This window comes from Folsomia candida, unplaced genomic scaffold (assembly GCF_002217175.1).
Source record: "Folsomia candida strain VU population unplaced genomic scaffold, ASM221717v1 Fcan01_Sc002, whole genome shotgun sequence".
NCBI lineage: Eukaryota > Metazoa > Arthropoda > Collembola > Entomobryomorpha > Isotomidae > Folsomia > Folsomia candida.
Window position 1 is genome coordinate 1,381,187 of NW_019091194.1, and position 26,548 is coordinate 1,407,734.

General features: G+C 38.2%; 3 protein-coding genes across 7 annotated transcripts; 1 reads left to right on the top strand and 2 right to left on the bottom strand.

Annotated features, from left to right (window-relative positions):
• Positions 1-1,795: 1,795 nt before the first annotated feature.
• Positions 1,796-14,897, bottom strand: LOC110843033 (transcription factor Sox-2). Of its 5 annotated transcripts, none has more exons than XR_004833960.1 (7): positions 13,800-14,897; positions 13,446-13,587; positions 8,279-8,478; positions 7,969-8,217; positions 7,786-7,845; positions 3,297-5,586; positions 1,796-3,125 (listed from the first exon to the last, which is right to left on the bottom strand). XR_004833960.1 is itself a non-coding variant. In XM_022088943.2 (7 exons), the coding sequence occupies exons 1-7, from the start codon at positions 14,293-14,295 to the stop codon at positions 4,311-4,313; spliced, it is 1,308 nt and encodes a 435-aa protein (XP_021944635.1). In that variant the 5' UTR covers positions 14,296-14,897; the 3' UTR covers positions 1,796-4,310. The 5 variants fall into 5 exon arrangements, 4 of the variants coding, with proteins under 4 accessions (XP_021944635.1, XP_021944634.1, XP_035703582.1 ...); XM_022088943.2 differs by having other exon boundaries at positions 1,796-4,315; positions 5,431-5,586; XM_022088942.2 differs by having other exon boundaries at positions 1,796-4,315; positions 5,392-5,586.
• A 3,792-nt stretch (positions 14,898-18,689) lies between these two features.
• LOC110845351 (protein ALP1-like) lies at positions 18,690-20,030 on the top strand. The gene is made up of 3 exons (XM_022091750.1): positions 18,690-18,874; positions 18,933-19,046; positions 19,106-20,030. Exons 1-3 carry the CDS (start codon positions 18,690-18,692, stop codon positions 20,028-20,030), a joined length of 1,224 nt encoding a protein of 407 aa, XP_021947442.1.
• Positions 20,031-20,081: 51 nt separating this feature from the next.
• Positions 20,082-21,390, bottom strand: LOC110845352. Its single transcript, XM_022091751.2, has 4 exons — positions 20,936-21,390; positions 20,710-20,869; positions 20,443-20,632; positions 20,082-20,366 (listed from the first exon to the last, which is right to left on the bottom strand). The coding sequence occupies exons 1-4, from the start codon at positions 21,114-21,116 to the stop codon at positions 20,172-20,174; spliced, it is 726 nt and encodes a 241-aa protein (XP_021947443.1). The 5' UTR covers positions 21,117-21,390; the 3' UTR covers positions 20,082-20,171.
• Between the last annotated feature and the right edge of the window lie 5,158 nt (positions 21,391-26,548).

Consider the following 26,548-nt stretch of genomic DNA (forward strand, 5'->3'; position numbering starts at 1 on the left):
GACACTTCTATTGTGTACCTCGTTGATGTCGCAAGACCCTTTTGACTCAAAAGTCCAGTAGTGGCCCTTCAGTTTGAAATATGACAGTCATTTCGGCGACGACAAAGTTACTCCAGACTGCATGGCGTGGAGAAGGAGGAGGACAAAAAAAGTGGTGGAAATTCAAAATGAAATACTTAACGAGAAGGTGGAAGAGATTTCACATGGACGAAGAAGAAGTGCTTGATATCTATTAGCGGAGCCAGAATTAGTAGCCGCGGAAGACAGAGGGACAATGTGCCCACGGTTGTTCGATGTCCCCATCATCTCCCCATCTTATATAAACCCCTCCCTCCCCCCATCCTACAATATTAATGTCCCCACAGCTTCTTCCGCGGCCACTGGACTGAGATGACGGAATGATTTTATGTGCTTACTTACTACCTGCGTGTCAGGTCACCTTCAATTTAACTCGCGTTCTTTTTGCAGCGTCTTTTCTACGTACGTAGAAGAAATCAAGACTCGGATAAAAGAAATTCACTCAAATTTTTTTTACCATTTCATTTCATTTCTTTCCTTCTTCTTTCTTATTAAGTGATGATGGATGTGCTTGGTTTAGTTGCACTTTTTATCATCAAAACTCACACCATCACCATGCCACGCCACCACCTGTTCGCCACCAATTATGAGGAAATTATTTGACCACATAACATATTTACATAATGACGTGTAGAAAGTTGGAAATCGTCAAGAATTCCTAAGTCCAGCCTGATGATGCGTATGTATGTATCAGGATTGATTTAAATTCCTTCAACTTTACTTATCTATCGACAATACATACTTATGCGTGCATATCTTTAGCCACTTTTTTGCGCGTCATCATCATCACCATTATCTCAAATTAATTGGGCCTAGGCAGCCCGTCTTATTCTGTCCTCCTCCTCTTCTCCCGTAATGGAAATGGATGGATGCAATGAATTGTGTTATTCTTGGTATGCCAGCAAAAGTCTGCGGGTAAGTTACCTTACTTACCTGAAAATATTTGTGAGGAGACAAGACAAGCGGAATGAAATTAGAGTCACGACTTGTTTCTCGTAAAACAAAAAGTGCCACGATTTAGAAATAATTACCAACAGAGAACCAAACCAGCACCATCGACAGCTTCTTCTTCCTCCTCCTCGGATAAAAACGATCCATAAAAAGACATGGCTATGCGTACGCTCTCATTCCATGTCTAAATTGACGATGACAAACTGTGCACGGCAACAAAATGTGGACAAAAAAGCTATCTACCAGCAAACCATACGAACAAGAATTATGGGTGACGAATGTGGTGGACTGGATGGATGCAATGCTGTAAATAATTCAAGAACCGTCGTCATCGTCGTTGCCAGTGGCCGCGGAAGGGTGTGGACAATGTCCCCACGGTTATTAGATGTCCGCATCATCTCCCCATGTTATATAAACCCCTCCCTCCCCTATCCTACAATGCTAATGTCCCCAGATGTCCCCACAGCTTCCGCGGCCACTGGTCGTCGTCGTACTTACTTCTTATTTCGTCCAGGTGCTTACTTTTACAAAATTGTACACATCAATCCATCCAATCCAATCCAATCCAGGTAGTCGCAGCAATTGGACGTGGGGACAAGCTGATTGATGGCGTGACTTATTTAGTGTCACGGTCACGGTGTCAGCTACCAGTCGGAAATTTTATTTGTGTATTTTACATGAAAAAAGAACCGTCCCCGTGAAATAAATATTCGTGAAATATTCGCATTTTGAAAAAAAATATGAAATTATTATACAAACACTCAAATTTCTCTGATCTTTATCATCATCTTTTTTTATTTTATAAATCACCATGAATTTCTTCATGTTCTGCACTGACATGAAACAGTAACATGTTATCTTTTGTTGTTTCTCACGTCGTCGTCGTCGTCGCTTAAATATTTACCAAACTTATGTATGTATTTTACCAACTATTTTGTAATCTAGAGTTATTTAGGGTGTAAATAAAACTAGGAAATAATTCAGTAATTAATTAATAATTAATTAATTAACAGTCCATCGATTTATGAACAAGTTATGTATATTCATGATTTTCCTTACTTGTCCACTTTTTTTCGCCTCCACAAATAATGTACAGCAATCGCTAAACTTATGTATCCGGTTTTTTACGCCAAGTGTTTGTTGTTTTTTATGTAATACAATGCGACAAGTTTTTACAATTTATTTGTCCGTAAAATAAGAAAATTCATAACAATTTTACACATATTTTTTAAATACATATTTTAGGATTAGTTACACGACTAACTAATTGGTCATCTTTCTTGGGATGATGGATGAATGTATGAATAAATAAGTTATTTTCCTCCATATAATACGTACGTATTTACAGATATATATACAATTTATTAATAAATAGGCAGAGTCAAAAATTAAATATTAGTATTAATAATTAATTAATTAATAGTATTTAAGACTGGATGAAACTATTTATGTATGTAATTTTACTTACAAATAGTGTTATTTATGATAGTGAGATTGATGATTCTTTTTCTTGTCTGGGGCAATAGTAGAACTTGATAAAAAGAGAATATTTATGTATTTATTACGTGATTTGACTGTCATCAAAAAAGGTATGGATTTTATTATACAGTGATTATTTTTTTAGGCCCTATAGAAAACTACTCGAGATTCGTTTCGAGAAAAAATGAGAGATTTTATGAAATATTTTCAAAAGAGTTACTAAAAATTGTCTCGTTATAAACTCGGTGGTTTGGTTGATCTAAATTTTATTTAGTTAGTTAGTTAATTAGCTTAATATTCTTCCTTATTCTTCGTATACGATCGCGATCTGACAATAGTTGGCAATTCTTTAAAAATTTGCACCATTAAGGGGAGATTTAGAAGATTTTTGCAACAAAAAAAGTGGGCATTATAGGTAGCAAAAAAAGAAAGGAACCCCGAGATTTCGACTACTAAATACTTTTTTGTACGTTTTCTTCTCTCATCGTGCGGGGCGTTTGGAAAAACTATAAACTATTTCATAATACTGGATCGGTCTTGAATGTTGAAATGTCAAATTCAATTCTAACATTGGTTAATTAATTAATTATCGATTAATTATTTGTTAAGGGTACACTCTAAATAAAGTTGAGTAAAATTTGCGATGACACAATTGATTGTGCAAAATTTACTCAACAAAGATAAAATTTACTCAAGGTTGTGCGAAATTTCTACAACGTTGGATAAATTTTAACTTTCATTTGGTAAATTATACACAACCAGTTGTGTCATCGCAAATTTTACTCAACCTTGAGTAAATTTTGATCAAATTTATTTAGCGTGTAGAATATTGGGTGTGCTTTTACGGGTAGAAAATAGGTCAAAAAGTTCAAATTTTAAAAAAAGAACTAGAAAAAATTCTGGGGGTGTTATTAATAATTATTTAAATTCTTAAACACCGGGATGAGATGATGGGTTTCTTTCTAAGTTTGTAAATATTTAATACGGATTGGATTGGATTCTGATTGATTGATTAGTTATTATTATTATTTTATCATGATAATTGTTGTTGCTGTGCTCTTAAATATCGTTAAATAAGCTGCTTCTATTTAAAAGTTATTACTCTCTCCGTTTTAAGCTAAATGAATTAATTAAATCACAGAAAAGTCTTTTAATAATTATAAAGTTAATAACTTTAAATTGTTTATTTTCTTGAATAATTAACTAAATACCACAATAAAAGTGACATCGTATCATGACATGACCTCTTCAGCGGTGCCCCTATTCACACGTACATAAAACAACCTACAAAACTTTCTCTTCCTCCTCTTTACACGTAACAAATTCTCATATTTTTACTTTCTCCAACCAAAAACCAGAAACTCTAAATAAACTGAGATCAAATAAAATTAGTAGGTTTTTGTCTCTTCTCTAATAATTCCGTATTTTACTTGATATCGACACATAAATTACGTAAATTCTCTACGTAAAATCATAATTCCACTACTGACGACGAAACCATAATAACATTTAATCCATCCTTAATTGAGCAATGAATTTATAAAACGAACGAGAATGATCAAACCCTATATTCTGTACTATTTAGAAATGATTGAATAATGCGCTTATCATAATTTCATCATTCATTAATAGATATTCTATGTCTAAAATTAGTTTGATAAGTGAAGGTGAATCACCGGTTGGTGGTGGTGGTTGGTGGGGCCCAGTGTCGTCCTGGATGGATGGATGGGTGTGGTTGTGGTGGAGCAGAAGCAGAGAGAGGAACACATTGACATAATTTTCTCACACTCTCTCTCACTCACTCACCCTGGAAGAAAGAAAGAGGGCGATTTTTGCTTTATTTCACTGTTTTTTTTACTGCTAAAATTTGTGCATATTTGTTTTTTAGCTAGCAATTCGTGCACGGGGGGAAAAATAAGTAGAAATTTAAGGGAGAACATCCTCACCCACACCACACCCACCACCATCATCCCGACATTTACCAAACCAAACCAAACCACCATTACGGCAACGAAGATTACGACCAACACGAGGGGACATTTAGTGTAATATTTTAGAATTATACAGTACAAGTACAAGGACAAGTGTTAGTTAGTCGTCGAGGCAGAGAGAAGAGATTTGATATGACTTCTAGTTTATCGCCCCTTTTCCGCTCCTCGGACTAAATACAATTCTCTTAATCTCCTCAATCAAATTAATTCCTTCCTTCCTTCTTAATCTAATTTGTTTGATTAAATCAAACTCCTTCTTCTCCTTTACTCCCTCCGACGACCAGCTCTTCTCCCCACACCGACCGACCAAACCAAACCACCACCACAAGAAGATTCGTAATTTAGTCAAATACTTCGAAAATCTAAAAGTTATATATGTAAATATATGAGAAAAACTACGCCAAATGTGCCATATTTTGCTGTTGTTGCTGCTGCTGCTGCTGATGTTGCTGCTGTTGCTGCAATTGTTGGTCAGGACTTGGCGTGGGGTAGGGATTATGTACGTTAAGACTGTGATGATCCAAGCCAGGATGGTGGTGTGGGTGTGGTGGTGGTGGTTGGTGGTGGGGATGATGCGCCTGGTGATGGGGGGGCAAGTACATAGAGATCATTTGTCTCAGATCGCCTCCTTGAGGACCCCCGCTCCCTTGATGATAACCACCAACACCTTGCTTTCCCGCCGCGACCGCAGCCGCGGCCGCCATGAGGTGGTGCGGTGGGGGGGACATGTGTTGGTGGGAGGAGTGGTGGGAGGAGATGGAGGATGGGGGCGAATGCAAATTACCCCCACCAGGCATACCGCTATGCTGCATACTATTACTGTTACTGGGGGACTTTGGCGGTGTGGGTGACCCGCCACCGGAAGAGGCTACGGAAGAGACAGAGCCCATACCGCCGTACGGAGAGGGAGCCGAATGAGGAGGTGCCCCACCTGAATTTCCACCCCCGGACGACGACCCTACCGGCGTTGTTGACCCTGTCGACGAGTACATGGCGTACGAGCCGTTGAGATATGGTGAAGAAGTCATGGATGGGGCGGACGCGGGGGACATCTCGTACCGCGAGTACATTTGGGGATTCATGTAGCCTGGAAGATACAGAGGATAATAAAAAATCAGTATAAGAATTTTTAAAGTTGAGAAACTTATTCCAACCAGTAAAAAAGGTAGAAAAATGATGTTACAGTACCACCAGACACGATCTGATCGTTCATAATATTCACTTCTTGTTTAAACAAATCCAACAATCCACCCAATAAATAAATGCATTCATATGAATGTTCACCCACCAAGTAATTGAAATTGGGAATTAGTGGGCGTTTAGTTTCAAGTCGTCTCATAAAGTGGGATCTCTCTCTCTTATTCAACAAGTTGCACATGTAAGTATTAAACCAAGCACATAAATAAATCCTTTTTCAGCTTCTGTCTCCTCTCCTACCTACCCACGGCGGAAATAAATCTCGGACTACATCATTTACATATTCGTTCGTGAACCTCATTAAAAAGTGAGCAGCCAAAAAAAATACCAGAGACCAGAACCCGGCCAATTACAATAAATAAATAAATAATAAAACGCTAATTATTTGGATCATTTGCTCCCTGCGTTAAGTCCATTCATTTCATTCAGCAAATGTAAAACATGAAACGATAAATCTGCTCGGTAACTACTCCGTAATAAATTCTGAGACAATTTCACCACATTTTTTTAGCAATGCATAATACCGTCATGATTATGATTTAGGGTGAAAATATGGAAAATATGTATGATATTTTTTTTGCGACGCATATTTTACTTATGTCGACTGGAATGCATGCATAAGTAATAAATTTTAAACCAAGAATTAATTCATATCATGCACATTAACGAAAAACTCTGTATGTATACACAGCACAGACCGGAAGTATGGTCCAGTTGCAAATATGTTATTACAATAAGCCCCACAAAACTTCCGGTATAAACTAGTTTGAACTTTGTAATACACGCATGCATACAAGTTACTGCAACCATTTTACAATATCCTAATTGAATTTGGACTCTGTCGGTTCGCATCTTGCAGATCAAAGACAAAAGGACATTCACAAAGTAATAAATGACGGTGGTTGGTTCGTTGGTGGCATAAACTGTCTTAATAATTAGCTCATAATGTACGTACGCACACGTGAAAAATATTTCTCACGTCTACCACTCTCACATAATTAGCACGTCAACCTAATATCCAATTCGCAAATAATATTGACTTGCGGCCTTGTCTGCTTAAATATTTTACGTCAAGACGATTGGATTGGACCTTGTCTCACCAAATTTTGTTTTGATGATGAATTGAATGAATGAATTCGTTCCGCTGAATAGTTTGCTATGTGTAAAAATACTTTAAACCACCTGTTCCTGCTTCCATTTCGCATGAAATATTTGACTTTTTCTACAGAAATCATCTCCATAAAACAGATGTTGTGAGTGACGAAGGGTATGCAATGCATGCAATTACTTGCAATATTTTAAATTCAATTAAATCCACTATCTAGATGGGAGTTAACCAAGAACATGACTGCCTATAAAATTCTCGAATTTGAATATGCAAACCTACCATCAATTGATCAAGCACCATGTTATTTTAAATGATATTATTGGCAGGAGCCGCAGATAGGAGATTGCTTCACACGCAGTGAAGAATGATTAATTAACATCGAAATATATTCATACACTATTTCAGATCACGTCACTTCATCATGAAATGCATGATATTGGTCGTCGTGTGGTTTAGTTATTTGGTGGTCTGGTCTTGTCGGTCGGGTGTGTAGCAGTACACGAGTAATTAATGATGTTTATGTGATGTGTAGTGGAGTTTATGTATCTTGCCCAGTTTATTACTTATTATTGCAACCTCACTCATCATTTTTTGTCTTTCTCTCCTCCTTGAATCAATAGTTTTTGGGCTGTCACATCATCTCACAAATTTCAAGTCATGGCAGTAATGATGTGTGGTGCGGTTTGGTTGGTAAGCCTTTTATGGGAACTACACCAGCCAAGCCGAGCCAGCCTCTTAAAAAGCTCCTTCTTTTCTATCTACTTGATGAGGGATGGATGGATGGAAATTCTTAATGAGCCTTTGCCAATCGGGTTACAGCTTAAAAAATGTCATCTCATTTTTCTTTCTTTAGATTTGACCAGATCATGTCGAATGGTGGTGGTGGTGGTGATAAGATTATAGTGCGAGTTAGTTAGCGGTGGTTGGAAAAAGTTGGTAATTATTAATACTTAATGATATGCAAGGATGTATCTCTCTTACCGGATTCTTGGTCGTAAAAGGCAGCCTTTCCATAAGTCCTTGACAAGTTTTCCATGTACTCTGTGGGCGCATAAAAAGTGGGAAATTATTAGGATTTTTTACGTAAAAAATAAAATTCCCAGAAAAATATTGCAACTAATTTTAATTTTATAGTGGTGTGATGCATTTTATTCTTGGACTTACCCGAATAAGCGGTGGGATCTCCCATGAGGGCATATCCATTCGGCATGTAGCCATTGATTGCTTGATGCGAGTACAGGTCTCTGGGGTTAAGATTGTGATGTGAGGGGGGTCCACCACCCCCACCGGCGCCGCCTCCACCTCCTCCCCCGCCACCACCGCCGCCTTGGTGATGATGGCTTAACGAGGAGGAGTTACTCCCTCCCGAACTTCCCCCTGAGCCGGGACCATTGCTCGAATTACGACTTCCGCCTGAGAAACGGAAACATTAATTCCGACCCCCTTGGACGAATTAAGTATACAAAATTCTTACCTTGATTACCGGGATGAGCAGCGGGATGATGCGGGTCCATTAGGCCGCCATTGCTTTGAACTTGGTTCTGTTGTTGGTGGTGACCCTGCCCGACGCCACCGGGGGGACCGTTCATCGGATATTTGTCCTTCTTCAGGAGTGTCTTGGTCTTCCTGCGAGGTCGGTACTTGTAATCGGGATGCTCCTTCATGTGCACGGCCCTATTTGGAAAAAAGCAATAAATAGACACGTGTTATATCATTTTGCATCATTTTTCCAAGAGAAAAAGAAACACGGGAAATTAAATGAATAAAAAACTGGAAAAAGTAAAAATTCAAAAGCATACGAAAAAATAAAGAATTTAAAAGTATGTAAATCCTTCCCAGAAAACGTTATTTCGGATTTAACTAGAGTTTTTCTGCCAAAAAACATGTCCAAATCGCATCCCTCTCCACTAACCAGCTATGCAAGCAAATTTACCCAGGAAAATGCCACGATCATGACATTGTCTCTTTGGCAAATATTGTCTCACTCGTTTACACAAATGGTCCAACTTGACTTACTTCCTCACTAACATACATTAATAAATTAGTACCATATTTATTATTTCTGTGGCAAGGTTACACACGTCTGTTGTATATGTGAACTAGTCATTTATCACGATTATATTATAATAAATAATACACTTCCTTTTACACACTCTCATCTTCACCTCCTCATAAATAAAATATCACATTACAACATCACCCAGGTGTTAAATGGTTGGAGAAACATGGGCAAAAACAGACTCTTGCAATTATCCACGAATGCATCACTATTCTTCTTCTGCTTTCCTATCAAATTACTTACATTACACACTTTTGTATATCGTCGTATCGCATTGTGTGCCATCATCATCATCATCATGGTTGCATTGTGTTCACAGAATTGAATAGGAGTCGAGATGCATTTTCTTTTCTTTTCTTGTATTATTCTTCTTCTCATTGTGTAATGTTAGCGTAATGTGTAACGCAATTGTGCATGTGCAAAAATTATGAGATTTTTTTTCTCTCCTCTGGAGAAAGTAAAATGTCAATTTTGTCCGTCTCAAAATGCCCCACATTCATTTTTTTGGACAAGATTGAGTGTATGCAGGGATGAGTGACACGTACGCGGAGATAAGTGCTTATTTAGTCCTTACAGACATCCTTGGCCACGTACGTACGCACCCTCCTTTTTCCGATGTTATACAAGTTACATGATTGATTTGATGTGATTGATCTCAAGAAAATAGACGAGGGTGGGGTTCTCGTAGGAGAGAGAAACACTCCAAAAATGTGAAAAGTCCTTCACACTCACAATCAAAATTCTGATTCGATGGGTGACAAGTAAGTCTATATACACGCGGTTAAACAAAGAGAGAAGACAAAAGGGTAGCAAAAAATCAATCATTTTCATCTAAAATTTTTACATAAATATGTATTTCCAACTTTAATAATGTGGTGGTTCCGCATAACCCACATTATTATTACAACTCTGCTGACATTTATTGAATTTGAGACAGAATTCGAGGGGAGAAACAGAGATCTGACACAGCTTTAGTAGTCAACCCTTTAGTTTAATGGGTTGTAAATGAATGCATACATGCAACCCAACCAACGTGGTAACAATAATAAATATGCAGTCGGCAACATAATATGCATAATTCTGAGTATTATTACGCAGGGTTTAGGCATGTGGCAAATAAAATGCGTAAACGTAACCCACGTGGCAAGGCTGATGACAATTGACAAATCGCAGCGCATTTTAAGTACAGCAATTTTCCTCCTCCTGTCGCCGCAATTAAGTGCGTTTTAAGCTATTTCCTCGCCCAAAATCCGCCTAATAAATCAAATTATACCACCACCAAAGTGGTTCATGGAGTAAAATAATAAAATAAAATTGTCCCTAAATCCCAACATTAAGCAGATTGGTTGAATTGCCACTGATTGAATCAAGATCGTTCTCTCTCTCCCCCTCGTCGTGTATGGACGTACGTAAACCTAATAAAATAATGTAATGAAGGATAATAAAGTGTAAAAAAATGACTGAACGAGTCAGCGACTGACTGACATGACAGCGGACTGATTTGATTTGCCCAAATGATAGGATGGACAGACAGTTGAAATCCGGTAGTCAGTTACCTCGTCACTCTTGATTTACTTAACGAGTTATTTAGTTAAGCAGGAGGAGGGAAAAAAGTGGAAGAAATATCTACAACTTTATTCCATACATATTTAGTTATTTGTAACCTATGACCCTTCCTTCACTCTTGGAGAGAGGAGGAGGAAACCAGAACTTTGTAGATAGAGACGTTGAGATGGGAGTGATTAAGCAGCAGCAGCAGCACTGATTTACACGTAAATACACATAACAAGATTATTACAACGTGCTTAACACGTAGTAAACCGTGAGCGGTCTCATGTTCCTGGTGATCTCGAGGGCGATAAGGGAAAGCCGAGTCAAATGAGACAAATGCAATCATGAGAGGTGCAACGTTGTAAAGATCAAATCTTAAAGTTAAAAGAGAGGAATTTATAAAAATTTCAGAAAATGTATCTTAAAGGAGAGAAATTTGTATAAAAATTTTTTGTGTATTTTGAAATGTCGGGGAAAAAACTACAAATTTTCTCAAAGTAAAAATCAAACCCCTCCCTGAAATCCGGTGACTTTTGAAGTTCAGACCAATTTTTCACTCCTTCCTTCCTTCCTCTCTGTTCCTACTTGCTATTCAGTTATTCACTTTATTTACATCAATCCATCCTCCTTGGCAGACGAAAAATCAGTCGAAAATTACCTCCTCCTCCCACCCAAATAAACACATAAATATTTAATACAGTCTGTTTTTCCGAATTTGAGCTCTTTCTTGTATCATAAATCCTGAACAATCCTGCCTTCGTAATAATAATATATTTTACAGGTTAAACAACACACTTTGCTCTTTTACTCTACCCTAATTTATAATTTATTATTCAATTCTTCACTTTATGAGCAGTTTGCTACTTGCTTTTTCCATCAGGTGGAGGTGAGTAGAAACAAAAACTCTGCCGTTTTTGTTTGTTTGCGTCATAAAGTCCGACTTCTGGGAATCCGTACTAAAATCTACCATATTTCTAAAATAACTAATAAAATGTAGCAAGTCGTGTGTGCAATACCTTGCCTGTTATTGACATTTATTTACAATCCCCCACCACCACCCTTCCCCTCCCCTCCGCAGCCAGGGGGCACTTTATTTTATTTCACTTCATCAGCTCCCTTTCAATTACTTGGCACAATATTTGCTCTCTCTCTCTCTCTCTGAAAAAGAAGTAGCAAAATAATAAAAGCGTGTGGAACCGGAATGAAGCCAATGAACAAGAAATTCTGTAATGTTTGGTCAAATCAAATAGCTCGAGGGACCAAACCCTTCTTTTTCCTGGTCGTGATCAAGTGACGTGATGATTTTCATATTTACCCAGTTTTGTCAACTTTTTCATAATTCATGGCATCATCGCGGAAAGCAAACAAGTTGAGAAAAATGAAATTCAAAATTGAAACAATGATATGAAAGAGTCTGCTACTACGTTTTTAGCTTGAGCGACACAAAGACGAACGACGTACGTGGTTCGGCTTATCGCTGGAAATTCCAACCTTATCAAAACCTCTGGCTCCTGCCATGAAGGGAATCTTTTGTGTGGAAAAATGCTGATTTTTCGTCTCATACACATCCTTCTTCATTATTGCCTTTATTATAAACTTTTTCGAGAATAAGCATATTTCCATCGTCCTTCACAAGTCCAATCGAACGAGCAACACATACGCAATAACTAAGTAACACACTAATCTCTTTATTATTCTCCTAGACGGACAGGAAATGGATGGAGAATGTTGATAAGTCGGAGGTAAGGTAAGGTATTAAATAGATAAGAATTTACATACCCCATTGTGATTCATAATTTTTATATAAAAATGTATGCCCAATTTATCATAATACAGGATTGTTCTTCTCGTTCCGTGTCTTATTGCTCAATCAAACTTTTACATAAATGGATTGATCGCGTACGAGTTCAAAGTTCAGGAAACATAAAGCGTCATCCCACAGGTCACACAGCGGCGGGGTAGTAGTGATTCATGAATAAAATGTTGAGCCCATGCCAAGAGAGACAACATTATTTTATGTATTCCGTCGTATTTAACTTCGTGTGCCCTTGCTCTTTCAAGCAGTAAAGTAATGTATTTCCGGTTAAGGAGATCAACTCTGAGCGAGTGATCCCCTACGTTTTACGAGAAAGTGCAATAATATGTACGTATGATCGATATAATAATTCTTCTTTTTTTCAAATAATCTGCCCTGAATAAAATCAATTCATCACGCGATAATTCACATAATCTTTGCATTATTCAATTCATCTTCATCACCAAGAAGAAGGGAATGAATGAATGAATGAAATGGGAATGAATGTCACACAATTTCGCGACGATGGAATAATGCCATTGTGTAAGAAGAAGACGAGACTTGCTCTGCCACCACCACTACCTTTCACTACGGAAAGAAGCCGGGTTTTGCGGGTATTGTGGAGAAGAAAGCCTATAAAATATGGGAGAAAGTGCATCCACCACTAAAATCACCTACCTACGTACGAAACTTGCCGTCTTTTCCTACCCCAAAAAGCAAACTGTGTTCCTTGCCCTGGCTAAACACGCCTTTAGTTTTAGGTTTCTGGCCCGTTTTTCTCTCCCCTTCGTCTTCCTCCTGGCTCATGTCAAGTGGGAAAAATTTAGCCGTGTGAGTAGAATTCTAGGGGAGGAGGAGGATGGGCTTTGTTTTAGGAGGGTAAAGTTTTTTTAGGGTAGTGAAGTGTGTACATATGAAGCTTTTTTTACGATGCCGGTGGTCAAATTAGGTAGAGGTCAAGTAGTACTTTAGCTTAGTATTTATGTGTATTTCTACCTGACCGATGAGTTAATGAGAGGACCAAAAAATTATAAAAAAGGTGCTTGTTAAAATGTGTATTATCCTTAATTAAGTAAGTGTAGTAGGTAAGACGTTTGCCCTTTTATGAATATACAGACACGGATAAAGATAAGAGCATATCGTTATCAAAGAAGTCGCTAGATTATAGGAAGAGACAGGTAAGTAGTGTGTTTTGTGTAGTAAAATCAGACAAAAAATATAATTCCAAGTACATACATCTCATACCTTAGTCTCTTGGCTTCATCGATAAAGGGGCGCTTATCCGTTTCGTTGAGCTGTTTCCATTCAGCCCCTAATCTCTTGGAGATCTCGGAATTATGCATTTTTGGATTCTCCTGCGCCATTTTCCTTCTCTGACCTGCAACACAAACAAAAGATTGAGATCGAGTTAGGTCAAAGGTCGGTATGAATTCTTATCTGTTTACGCAATATTGGTCTTGTTTTGCAAAATCTAACCATACATAATTTTACTGAACTCTATTATGAAAAGCATTTCTCAGAAAAAAATCGCAAATATTTTGCAAAATCTAACCATAATTTTATTTGAAATTTCAAACCCCAAATTCTCACCTCTTGACCACACCATGAACGCATTCATCGGCCTTTTGACCCTCTCTGGTCCATTATTGTTGTTATTTGAACCTCCCCCCGACCCCGTGCTTCCCCCCGAACCCGGTCCCGCTTTGGTATGGTGGGGATGCGTATTATGCCCACCACTACCCGGGTGATGGTTGTTGTTATTATTATTGTTATTATTTATACTGCCAGGGTGCAGGGGGTGATGGTGGAGGCCGCCGTTTTGCTGGTGGTGATGCAACGCCGCAGCGGTCATGCCGCCACCATGGATCCCACCGCCCATACTGGGCGAAATTGAGTGAGGGTGGTGCCCCCCACCACCACGGGCCACCAAGTCTAAATTGTACGAAGGATGGGACGCGTGGACTAGTTGGGCTGGCGAGGGTTTCATATCGTCAAGCAACATGCCCCCGTGGGAGGGGTGATGGACACCTAAAGGTGACCCCGAGGGGTCAAGTGGGGTCAGGTCACCACGCCAAAATGCGGCCATTCTGATTAATTATTATTATGATTCCTCGGCACAAACACAAAGTCTCACTTTCCTCACAAATTACTCTTCTGCCGGAGCGTGGTGGATAATTATGTGCATCTCAAGTCATTATTATGTCTCTTACACGATACATAAATTATACCTTAACACTGAAAAAAAGAATCACTTTTGCACAAAAACCAAGTCGTTTTTAACAAATATTATTGTTCCCGAAAATATTAACTTTCTCCCTTTTTAAATATCCACACAAAATAAAATTCTCACAAGTGATGTCAAACTTGTCCAATTCCAAATCTCAACTTTCTCCCTTTAAAACAACACCACGGAATTATTTAAATACCATTTTATCTTGTTTCATTATTTCCTCCAGACTATTATCAAACACTGTGCAATAAGCTGTCGTTGATCTTCAAAGAAGAAGAAAAGTATTATTTTTTTATTCTCTATTCTCCCGTCTGTCTCGCGTGATTGTGATTTTATTTGTATAGAATAATTTTTGTGGGTGAATAGAGCAAGAGATTTTGCTCTTTACTTTACTTTACTACGACCACTGCTCTTTCTGGATGGAGAAGTTGTGTATATGCTGCATTCACCTTTGTGAGCCAACTAAACCAATTGTATAGAAATCTTTTCATGTGAAGCAGAGACTGTTCGAAGCAAGTTCGAAAGTTCTGCCCAGTTTTCGACCAAACTCCACCTCGGTGTCTACATCCTCCCAAATCTCTTTGTTCCCTCGAGTAACGCCGGCCTATGGGGTTGGTCCTATTTTACGACGAGTGGTACGAGCGTTAGTGAGCTGGTAGCTCGCGACGCCACGAAAAGCTTGCCGTATAACAAGCCCAGGATGAGAATTCTTCTCCCCTTCTTTTTCATCATCACGTTATGTGATGCAGTTCAAACGGCAAGTTGAGAACGGCGAGGATTCTGTAATGGGAAAATGTTGCACGAAAAGCTACTGGTTGGGTTGCAAGTTGTGTATTTGGATGGCAAGTAACTAAGTGAAATGACAAATTCCTCCGGATTTATTTCAGACCTCTTTTATTCCCATTTATTCCCTTCTTTTTACTTAGGGACGTATCCAGAGGATTCTCTCATCCCGGGTCAAATTAGTGCAAGACTCACCTTCTTCTTCCTCGCCCATCTTTGAAAAGTAATCCCCCCCTCCTCGTTCGTTTTCCCCAGCTTTCTATTCATCTAGGTAGGTAGGTGGGTAGAGGAGCAACTAAGTTTCTGAACCTAATCTCGGGAAACACTTGGTCTTGGAGACAACTTTCACTTTGCAGAACAGTATTTATTTATCGAGAGGAGGGAAAATTCTGGGAATAAGTGGGGAGAGGAAAAAAGTGAACTTTTTTGTGGAAAGTTTCTTTCTCAGAGTTTCTTTTTTTAATTATGGGGTAAACCTGTAATTAATTCGGAGAAGAAACAAGAAGAAAAAATGGTTAGAATATCTAGGTACCAAGATTTTTTTATTAGTCATTTTCATTGAAGAAGCAAGAAGAAAATACTCAAAATACGTACATATTTTTCCCCAATTTTTTTCCTAGTCATTTTCATTACGTAATATAAACAGTATTCTTACATGAAAAATAAGCATTTTTTTTATTACTTTGTTGCTTTTTTCGACGTGATGTGATCTACTCGTGGTGTGGTCTGCCTGTCTTTATCGTAGATTCATAAAGCTTGTGGGAATTTGCTAAGTGATTTTCACAAGGGAGCCATTCCTCCTCTCGTCAGATTTATTTAGAAGGAATTTATTACGCATATGGATTTTTGAAATATTTCCGTACCCAAAATTAGATTTGGTTTTGGTCAGGATGGAATTTGTTGGTGGTGGTGGTGGTAGCGATGGATAAAAAAGATGGATAGTTGTGATAATGAATAATGATGCTACCCGGTACACACAGATGAGAGCGAGATGAGATGAGATGATGACGATAAAAAACTTTTTATCTCTCTTTTCGTCGTGATTGACCCCATCTAACAACATTACCATTACATCCAAATCCATGGCATGGCATGGTTTTTGGTAGTCATCTCGTCATCATCATCGCATCTCATCTCGTGGTAATTATCTCGTGGAATTATTCAGCCAGCCACAAATCCCTACTACTATTTACAAGTTATAAAATGTATGTATGTATGAACATGTCCAATCCACCGATCCATAATTCCCTAAGTAAAATCTAAATACCAACTAATGAATGCTGCTTGTTGGACGGTTCGAGGACGAAAAAGGGTTCCATCGCATGGCAAGGACAAAGTCTCCCTTTTTCATTTTAATACTTGCATATTTTCTACGGAATTTGTCACGGTCAATGTATGCAGAGATGGCAATATTGGGTTGGACGTGGTGGTTTGATTGGGTTGGTCGTGATCTATAAAGTATAAAATTAAACCATCGTGTCTAACATGCGTTCCGTTCCTTCTTTTTTTGATAGATTGGTTTTGCAAATTGAAAATTAATCATGACATGGATTCATTCATGACAGGACCGTGTAGGAAATGAAATAAGTGGTAAGTGCTCAAGTAATTTTTTAGTAAATACGATACGACCCCAACCCGACAGACTGTGTTGTTACGAATCTAAAAAAAATAGAGTGGGGTGGGTTGGCTAGTAATTAGCCTGATTTTAGAGAAATTACTGACTCACACTAATTATTAGGAGGGACAGGACAATTTATATATTCGGAAAATTATTCTCTTTTTTTACGACTTAGTTTTAGCAAAATCAATCCCATAACGTTGCTGGTGCTGGTTGGTTTCCTTGCTAAAGTTGGTTCCTGTGTCTCCATTGTCCTCAAAATATTGATTCCTTCTCTCTCTCCAACCAAGTTACATAGATATTCGCCCAGCCAGCTTTTCCGTAATAAATGCGACATGACCATGTTCATCCTGAGGGAAAGAGTCATTCCTGACTGCTGTAAAGAAGACATGGAAATTCACTCCGCACAGATTTTGTAGACTTTGAGTCGCTAACTCAAACGCTATATATACATATTCCATTCCACTGCTAGCATTACATTACTTTACTGCCTGTGTAAAGTAAGAATCTCTCTTCACAAAAGTCACAAAGTTGTAAGAATTCCTCATGTTCCGTGATACGATCTCATCTCACTTATCGTCAACCAACCAACCCACCAACGAAACCAGTAGAAAGAATCCCTGCTACAAAATACTGCAGATGTGTATTTATACTGGGAACGAGTCAACGATGACGATGACGACTATGATGAAAAAAATAAGCCAATTCATCCTCGTATTTGTTTAATAGTGGGAGAGAGAGAGAATTTTTCTACGTTTTCTTTCTCAAAGTGGAAGAGTAGGAATTCATTTATTTTATTTTATTTCAGAGAGATTCAGTGAACCGGTAATTAACAGACACGAAAAAGACGAAAACCAACCATCACCTTTCTGCAGCAACCCATCTTTTTGTCTCTTTTTTTGGGCGAATGACTCGAGAATAAATGGCAGGCATCGCCATGATGATGGGAATATACACAATAATTAGTGGTGCGCAGTATGGCATTAATTGTCCTCTTATAGCGGTTGTTTTTCATGAATTGGGGAAAAGTACGAAATTCGGGATTTCCTGTGATTTTTGGGCTCGTTTTGCATCACATGGATGTAGTATTTACTTATTCGGTTGCATAATCATGACAGATTTTTTGGGGAAGTAAAATAGTTTATTGTGTGTGAATTTAATGTTACGCTTCAGCAAGGCGACGAGGTGATCAAGTCCGTAGCATCATGTCATGTGGTGGAATGTGTCGAATTTACTTATCAACTCATTTACCGAGGGATGTAGTATTTAATGCAATGGAGTGATTTTATTCTCATGAAATGAGAATCTCTCATCCTCAGTTTAAGAGTCAGCTGCAGTAACAACGAAGTTCTAAATAACTATGCATTCGCCATATGAAGGAAGATCCAATGACGGTGCAGATCTGCGTATGTACGACGACACGGCCCAATGCGTGCAATTAATCAGTTCGTTCTGTTCTAATTAATTAATTAACTACTAACTAACTAACTAAATATAACAGACAGCGCGACGACGACGACTTTGGTTTCTGTGTGTGGGTGGATGGGTGGATGCGTATTGTTTGGAAATCCACTAATGGATGACAGACAACAAGAGTGCAGGACTAAATATCTATCTACGACGGTAATGAACTACTTAGAAGAACAATCACTTAAGTATGGTTTATGCTTAACGTCCTCGTTACATAACGTCGCCATAGCGTTAGCGTTCCTTCCTTCATAACGGGTTTACACTTTCTGTAGTTTTTACGATCGCTTTCTCTCAACGCTAGTTTTAGCTATCGGTCATCGAAGGGAAAGTAAAAACCCGTAAAAAATCATAGCCATTTCATAATCTCACAAAAACAATTATGCCGGCCCCCGATCGACGTTTGATTACCAAAATCTTGATTCTCCGGAGACTTCGAAGAAAATTGAAGCGAAAAGTGCGAGCTGCTTCAATCCGGCCTATGTTCTGGAATCGAGTGGACCAGGGAGACAGCATTTTAATGAAAGAATTGCGTGAAGACCCTCATTATCATCACCGTTACTTCCGGTAAAATGCATATACAAAGTTGTTTCTCAATATATCAAACTTTTAATACATTTTACAGGATGAATATGGAAAACTTTGATGAGATTTTGATGCTGATTACTGGGGAAATTACAGGAAAAATGACCCATAGCCGACCTATTTCTGTCGAAGAGAAACTTGGGATAACTTTAAGGTAATAATTTGATATCAAATATAGTTAAGTGCTGAGTGAAAATGACCTCTATCTACTAGATTTCTTGCCACCGGAGCTTCCCAAATCTCTCTCTCCTTCAGTTATCGAATATCACCATCAGCAGTTTCGAAGATTCTACGAGAAGTTTTGCAAGCAATAGTGAAAATATTCGGCCACATTCATCTACCACCACCGACAACTGATCAATGGATAACCAATGAGATTGGCTTCCGAACTCGGTGGAATTTTCCAAATTGCGTTGGTGCTGTAGACGGGAAACACTGCAGAATTCAAGCACCAAATTTTTCGGGGTCCACTTACCACAATTATAAAGGCTTCTTCTCCATTGTTCTCATGGCTGTTGTCGACCATAAATACAAATTTTCTGCTGTGGATATTGGAGCCTCGGGTTCGCAGTCAGATGGAGGCGTATTTGGACGATCGGAAATAGGAAAGAGGCATGAAAATGGAAAATTGGGGCTACCAGAGCCAAAAATAGTTGGACCTCACCTCCAACCCCATGTTATCGTGGCTGATGACGATTTTGCTTTAAAGCCTTACATGATGAAGCCATTCCCAGGAAAATTTCTCACCCTGGAGCGTCGTATTTACAATTACCGTCTTTCTCGAGCGAGAAATGTGTCGGAGAATGTATTCGGGATGTTAGCTGCTAGATGGAGGATATTTCACACGCCAATAGTTGCATCACTTGACTTAACCAGGCTCGTAATCAATGCCGCAGTAATTCTCCACAATTTGCTTATTGATAAGCAAGATATGAATACGATAACGGCGGATTCAGATGATGGGAACACCACGGGAAATTGGAGGGAGACTACCACTGGGGACACGGGAATGATCTCTTTGCGGCAACAAGGCAGCAATAACCGGCGTCTAGAAGCTGTACTTGTACGGGACAGATTTTTAGAATATTTTAACAGTAATGAGGGTAGTGTTTCATGGCAAATGTCAAGAATTTCATAATTTATCTGTTAAAATGCCTAATTTAATATGATTTTTGCAAATAAAATCTCGTTCATGAAAAACAAAGGATTTATTTACTGCAACTTTTGAATAACAAGCCAGAATTATTTAAAAACATTTTAATGACTTAGAGCTGTATAATTACGCAAGAAGTTCTATTTCTGCATCAAGCACTGCATCATTGATTTTGCGCTGAAGATTGAGAAATACTTTCCGGTCTAAATCTGCAATTCTCCGCAGTTTTGGGGCCAACATTTTTCCGAAGCTGTCGTGTTCATCATCGTTTGATTTGAGCAAATCCAGCATCTCTTTGTCAAATGCGTCCAATTTTCGTTTCTACGAATTAAATCAGAGTAATTGATATTATTTATAATTGTTGTCTAAATATAAATGATTCTTCTCGTTCAAATACCTTCGATGGTAAAGCTGGTTGTGACCGTGGTACAAGTACAGAAGTCGTCGCTGTCTCCTCTTCAATTGAGAGTGGGTCAAAATCTTCGGGGAGCTTATCCACGTCAATCACTTCAATCTGGATCTCCGACCCCGGTCCATGCATATCCACAAACGAAGAATCATCTTCAGTCACGAGATTGGACACGGTACTGTTTGTTTAGAGATAGTGTCATTACCAAAATTATTTAACCAACTCATTACTCAATTAAATATAAACTACTATTACCTTTCATCCGGGTCAACAATGTCACGGATGAAACGCATTGCTCCTTCATGCCGGAAGAAGGGACGTGGCTTGTCCTCTTTTCCACTTGGATTGCGTAATTTGCGCAGGAATCCGCTGAATTGGCTGCGTAATTTTGTCCACAGTTGTTGACAATCGAACTCTGAAAAATTGCCTTTTTAGAGTTAATACAAGTGAGAATATAGACTCTGCAGTAAAACAAACTGACCTGTCTTTCCTAGTAGCTTTCCAATTTCCTCCCACATCACCGCACGAGTGTTTCTATTTTTGTATGCAGGATCCTTCTTGTCGTACAGTGCTGGACGTTGCTGAACTAGAAGAATTAATTTTTCTTCCAGATCCAGTGGAGATTTGGGCGCACTATATATAGATATCACTTTTGTAGTCATTTTGTAAAATTTTGAAATCGCAAATGGAAATATTTATAAAATTGTAATGGTTTCTAAAAATTTCCTTGCTCCTTCATCCGTGTAAAAGTTGAACTCTGTTCAACTTTCATGGTGATCGTGAAGGTGCCGTGAAATGAAGGAGGAAACAATGCATAAACCCGCATGGCGAATTGCATAGCGACCGCTATGGCGACGCGAATGTAACGAGGACGGGAACTAAAAACCCGTCGGTTATCAATTCTCTAAGAGATCGCTACAATTAATCAGAAAGCATAAACGCACCTTTATGCATCCACTTTTGGGACAGATGTTGTTGGCTGCGTTTTGCTCAATTTTGCTCAACATTCAATAACGAAGAGGGACACGTGGCGATAGTGATCTTCTTGTCGATAAAGGCAAATAAGTAATTGGCTCCTAGAGTTACGTACACATGCTTGCGGCGATGTTAAGTCGCCACACGACCCTGCACGTATCCACTCTTTATTTACTACATATTAGCAAGGCCGACTAATTAGGAGAAACAAAATCAAAACCGAAAACCAACCAGGCATCAAATCGTCGACCACGTAACGTAAAAAAAATCATATTCCGCAGAGATGAACAACGTAGTGAACTAATCATCATTCTAATTTCCTTTGTGGGAGGATTTTGGTCGGATTTTAGTATCTCTGGATGTGTATCACATCCCCTTTTGTTACTTTTGGTGGTCTGGTGTATGCAGTGTGGGTGAAACAGAAACTTGATTTCTGATTGACTCGAGGATATGATGACAAAACACAAAGTAAAATAAAATCATGCCACGTATCTACGTAACACGCAAAGTTGGACAGATTTTAGGAGGGGATGCACACATAACGAGATGTGACACTAATTGGCAACTAATAATATAAACTTTACTATCAAGTCAATCATGATGATGATACATAACGGTTTTGTGGTTTGGTTGTAAAATCAGGTAAATTCATACCCACAAAACTTGCCAGGATTCATTTCATTCTGTGCTCAGAGGTATTGTTGTATTTATCCGAATTTAGGATTTCCTTATGTACTCCCTATAAATTGGCAAGTATTGTTCATCATTCATCCTTCCCGGGTTGGATATGTGTCACCCTGCCAATTTCTCCATCCAGCAAAACCCATACAAGATTTGCATTCAATTCAATTCACATTACAAACCAAACCAAACCACCAAAAAGACCGAGAGAGTAGTAGTTTCAACAAGTGCTTCTCTTTTACAAAGTTGTCCTTCTTCTTGTCCCACTATTACGTTCCGACCTCTTTGTCCTGTTGCCTGGCTTGGTCTCTCTCATAATCCGTCCGTATCATCACCATTACCACCACCATTTCATTGAATTCAATTCAATAAACCAACTTTTTTACGGTATTATTATCATATTTTTCATTATTCGACACCACCACTTATTTACTTTGGTACAAATTTTATTGAAAACTGGCCTCGCAATTACTACTTCTTCTTGAAAAAAGGAGATACAAGTTTACAAATTATTTTTTCAAACCGTGAATTGAATTGATTCGGGGCAATACATATATTTAAATTTAATGATGAGCCAATTTCAGGGAGTGATGAATTACAGGATTAGATTATTCTATTACCGATATTTTTCCCACTTATCTACATATTTTGTCATGCTAGAAAAGTAACTAAGTTAACTTTTTCCTGTGTACAAATTCCACCCCGAGTGATAATAATACAATGAAAATGAAGAAATACTTCCCAGAATTTCTGCCTGGGTGAGTTTCTTACTTAAGCAAACTGCTCAAAAGTAGACAAACTTTTCGAACGAAATTACTGTTGACTGTAAAGTTTCAAGTTTGCTTTTTTCTTCTCTTCGTCCACTAACCAAACTTGGTTATGCATTGTGTTGTTATCCATTTTCTTCTTATTTTGCGGTGGTGCGATGTGTGTACGTGTACAGTATTTTTGTTGTTGGTTTTATTTCTCCGTAGTCCGTACTGCATAATAATACGGAATAAATAAATGATGATAAAAGAGTATAAAGGGCTCACCGTTTTCATAATAATAATAATGGTTTCGCTTTAGTGGTGGAACTTCTTTTTCAATTTTTTTATTTTATTTTCATTATTATTCACTTTTCCTGTAAAGAATAGGTAAATAGTTAAATTGGCAATTTTAAGGTTGAGTTATTTTGGCTCATTTTAACTTTTAATTTTGTAAGTAAAATGATGAATAAAAAAATGAGGGAGACATAATGGATACATATTTTTTAAGAAGGAGGAAGGAAAATATAATGGAAGCAAAATTCAATTTGGTTTTTGTTAACGTACATAGTTAAATTTTGTAACAATAAATAATGTAACGGATTAAGTCATCGTGAAGGATTTAATAATGTGTGGTGGTTTATGGGGTTAATTTAATTTTGGAAGAGTTTTTATATTTTTTTATGAAATTCTAGCCCATTTTTGGAATTAATTTCATTCTAATTTGGCTAATTTTGCACACATAATGTCACTAATTTGTCTCGCCTGGAATATAATAATTATTACAATCGCGCCCTCCAATTCACCTAAAACCACTCTCTCTTTTTGCTTTCTTTTCATTCATTTTCTTCATTCATCCTCTTGAATCTCATCCATTTTGACTTTAGTTGATTTCATTCATTCATAGGAAAAATAACTGGTTTTTCCTCTTTTCTCTCGTCTTTCACCCAGCCGCGAGTCGAGAAGCCAGATATCATCACAATAACAATAATCGTAGCAATAACTTGTGCGTAATAATAAGAAAATCCTCCTCCACCTCCACCCGATTCCGTATCAGACTTACATTTTACATACTTAAAAGAATAAAGAAAGCTCATAAATGGTGCTCAAAAAATAAAATAAAACTGGTGTGTTATTACATTGAGAAAAATATCCAATCCACCCACGACATATTTATTTACAGGTAAGAATGTCTCTTATTTTCTTACTTTTAAGGTAAAATTCCAGGTAAGAATTCCTTCCAGTCAGCACCAGAGGAGGTTGTTGTGTAGGTTTTCAATTCTGTAAAAGTAAAGCATGAATGAAAGGTAAGGGTCCATAATTTGACACACCGTGAGAACTCCTCAATGGTAGCGAAAACCAAAAAATTCCTCTACTAGTACCCTTCAAGTACCCACCATAAACAACTGCGTTCGTACGTATGTATCCTAATCCTGAAGGGAAATCTCGGCTTCTTTTGTGCTTAAAACCAGGGACGGCTGCTGTAACGAGGCTCACCTTTCCTGCAGGAAAATATGTATGTACAATGTCCATAAGGTTCAAGTAAGTCTTGTGTCCTCCCTCAGGACAGAAATGAGAAATGAAATAGACGGAAATGTGAGGAGGAATGAAATGAAGAAGGAGAAGCACCCTGTTTGCCTACCTGGGGATTTATGTATTTGCTACCTGGCTGGCTGGGCCAAAAGCAAACTTGAACTCGAGGGTCCTTTACAGAAGAAATGTGAGATGAAACGGTAGACGGGTTGGGTCCTTACGCATGTACTTTATGAAGTATGATTATTAATATTGCTGCGAAAAACTGGGCCGGATACGGAGGACCGAGTTGATCTGTGGTTGATATATGGACAAGAAAACCTAGTTTATGAATAGGAGAAGAAAAGAACTAATACAAAAGGAAATTTAATTCCACTCGATGTATGTATGTACAAATGCTTTGGTTTTTCAGAATTATCGTTTTATTTCGTAAATTTCTATATATTTGATTACAAGATGGAAAGAATATAAATCAATTTTTCGAACTACTTTCTCTTCGGAATAGGTTTGATGCCAATTTTGCAATTTTTAGATTATTAACATTTATTACTTTATAAGTTTAGATTCGTAGGAAATCTACTGTTGTGAAATTTTGAATTTATTTTTCCCATTAAAACCACGTTCCTCCTCACATTACGCAACCCACATAATTTCGCAATGGATAAGAACGATGTGATGATGATGAAATTGGATCCTCTTTCTTCGTCTCCTACATCTTTCCCAATGACGACGGGCCACCCTCCTCATTTTATTATTTTGCCCTCTTCTCCTCTCCTTGCCTATTTTTTCACGTGAGTGGGAACATCTGTCCTCAAGAGAGAGATGAGTTGTTGTTATGTCCCGATCTCGCCCGAAATCTTAAAAATTGCTCTTTAATGTGCACAAAAGGTGATAAAACATAAAGAAATGAGAAAAAGAGAGGGGAGCGAGAGAGGTAGAGGTGACCCCATTATACGGTACACGTTATCTCGAATTACCTTCGCTTCATTCATATCTAGTAACTTTTCTCGGAAACTTATTATTCTATATTTTTTGGGAAATAAAATTTCCGAAAAATTTTTTCCCTGAAAATTGAAAAACCGGCACGAGCAGGGAGAAGGCAGATGTCACATTCATTCTACCAGTGATTTACACATCCTCCCCAAAATCTGACTGATTTTGGTACCTCTCGCCCAAAAATCGACATAATTTTACAAACCCAAAAACCAACCCACCCGTCATCATCATCTCACCGCCAGGCTACCTTACTTATTTCACAACGATACATATTAAAGTGTCGCATATAATACGCACTCACCGAGGTGAGCTTTACTTTACTCGCTCGTCGTAGTAATTCCTTGCTTTTGGTTTGGTGATGATAATAAAAAGCGAGTTATTTTTCATGCCGCTCTCAGAGTTTCGTTTGCCGAGGGCTATTTATTATTATGAAGTCCGGCCTGGACTTATACTCAGTCAGTCACTTGGCCAGGTGTCCCTTGGTCTCGGGGATAGGAAACAGAAATTCAAAAGAATTAAGCAACAAGGGTCTCTCTCTCTCTAATAATAAAGCGAAGCAAAAGGTGCACAGATTTACAATTCCTCCATCCATCCAATCCACCAAACCAAGGTCCCATTTCAGCCAAGTACGAACATCGTACGAGAGAGAGAATCATTAGGGAAGATGGATGACATTTTGTACTAGGGGACAACCTTCTATTCATCAAACTACTTTTAGTTCCAATACAGAGACAGACAGAGCTAAAAGCTATGAACGTATCTAACACACAACAACTAGGAAAAGCAAGCAAATAACGAGTAACACCTCTCTCTGGGCTCGATTTTGTAACTCATCATGTACAAAAGTCTTACGTAAAGGAAAAGGTATGTATGTATATAAAACTAGCTAAAACTGCTACAGGGTGGGCTTTCTGAAGGTATGAGTCTCACCCGTGTAGTAGTTTTATAGGTTTAAGGCGATGTATGTTCATGGGGGAAAGTAAGATTGGCTAAAAAAATATGGGAGTAGAAAACAAAGACTAAAAGTGACCCTGACGATATTAGAGAATGTTACATACAAAAGTTGTGTGTTACTCGTGGTTTGGTTTTGGTTTGGTTTGGTTCGTATCACTTTTTAAGGGACGGCCTCTCTATCCATGGAAAAGTTGTGGAGGTGAAAGTTG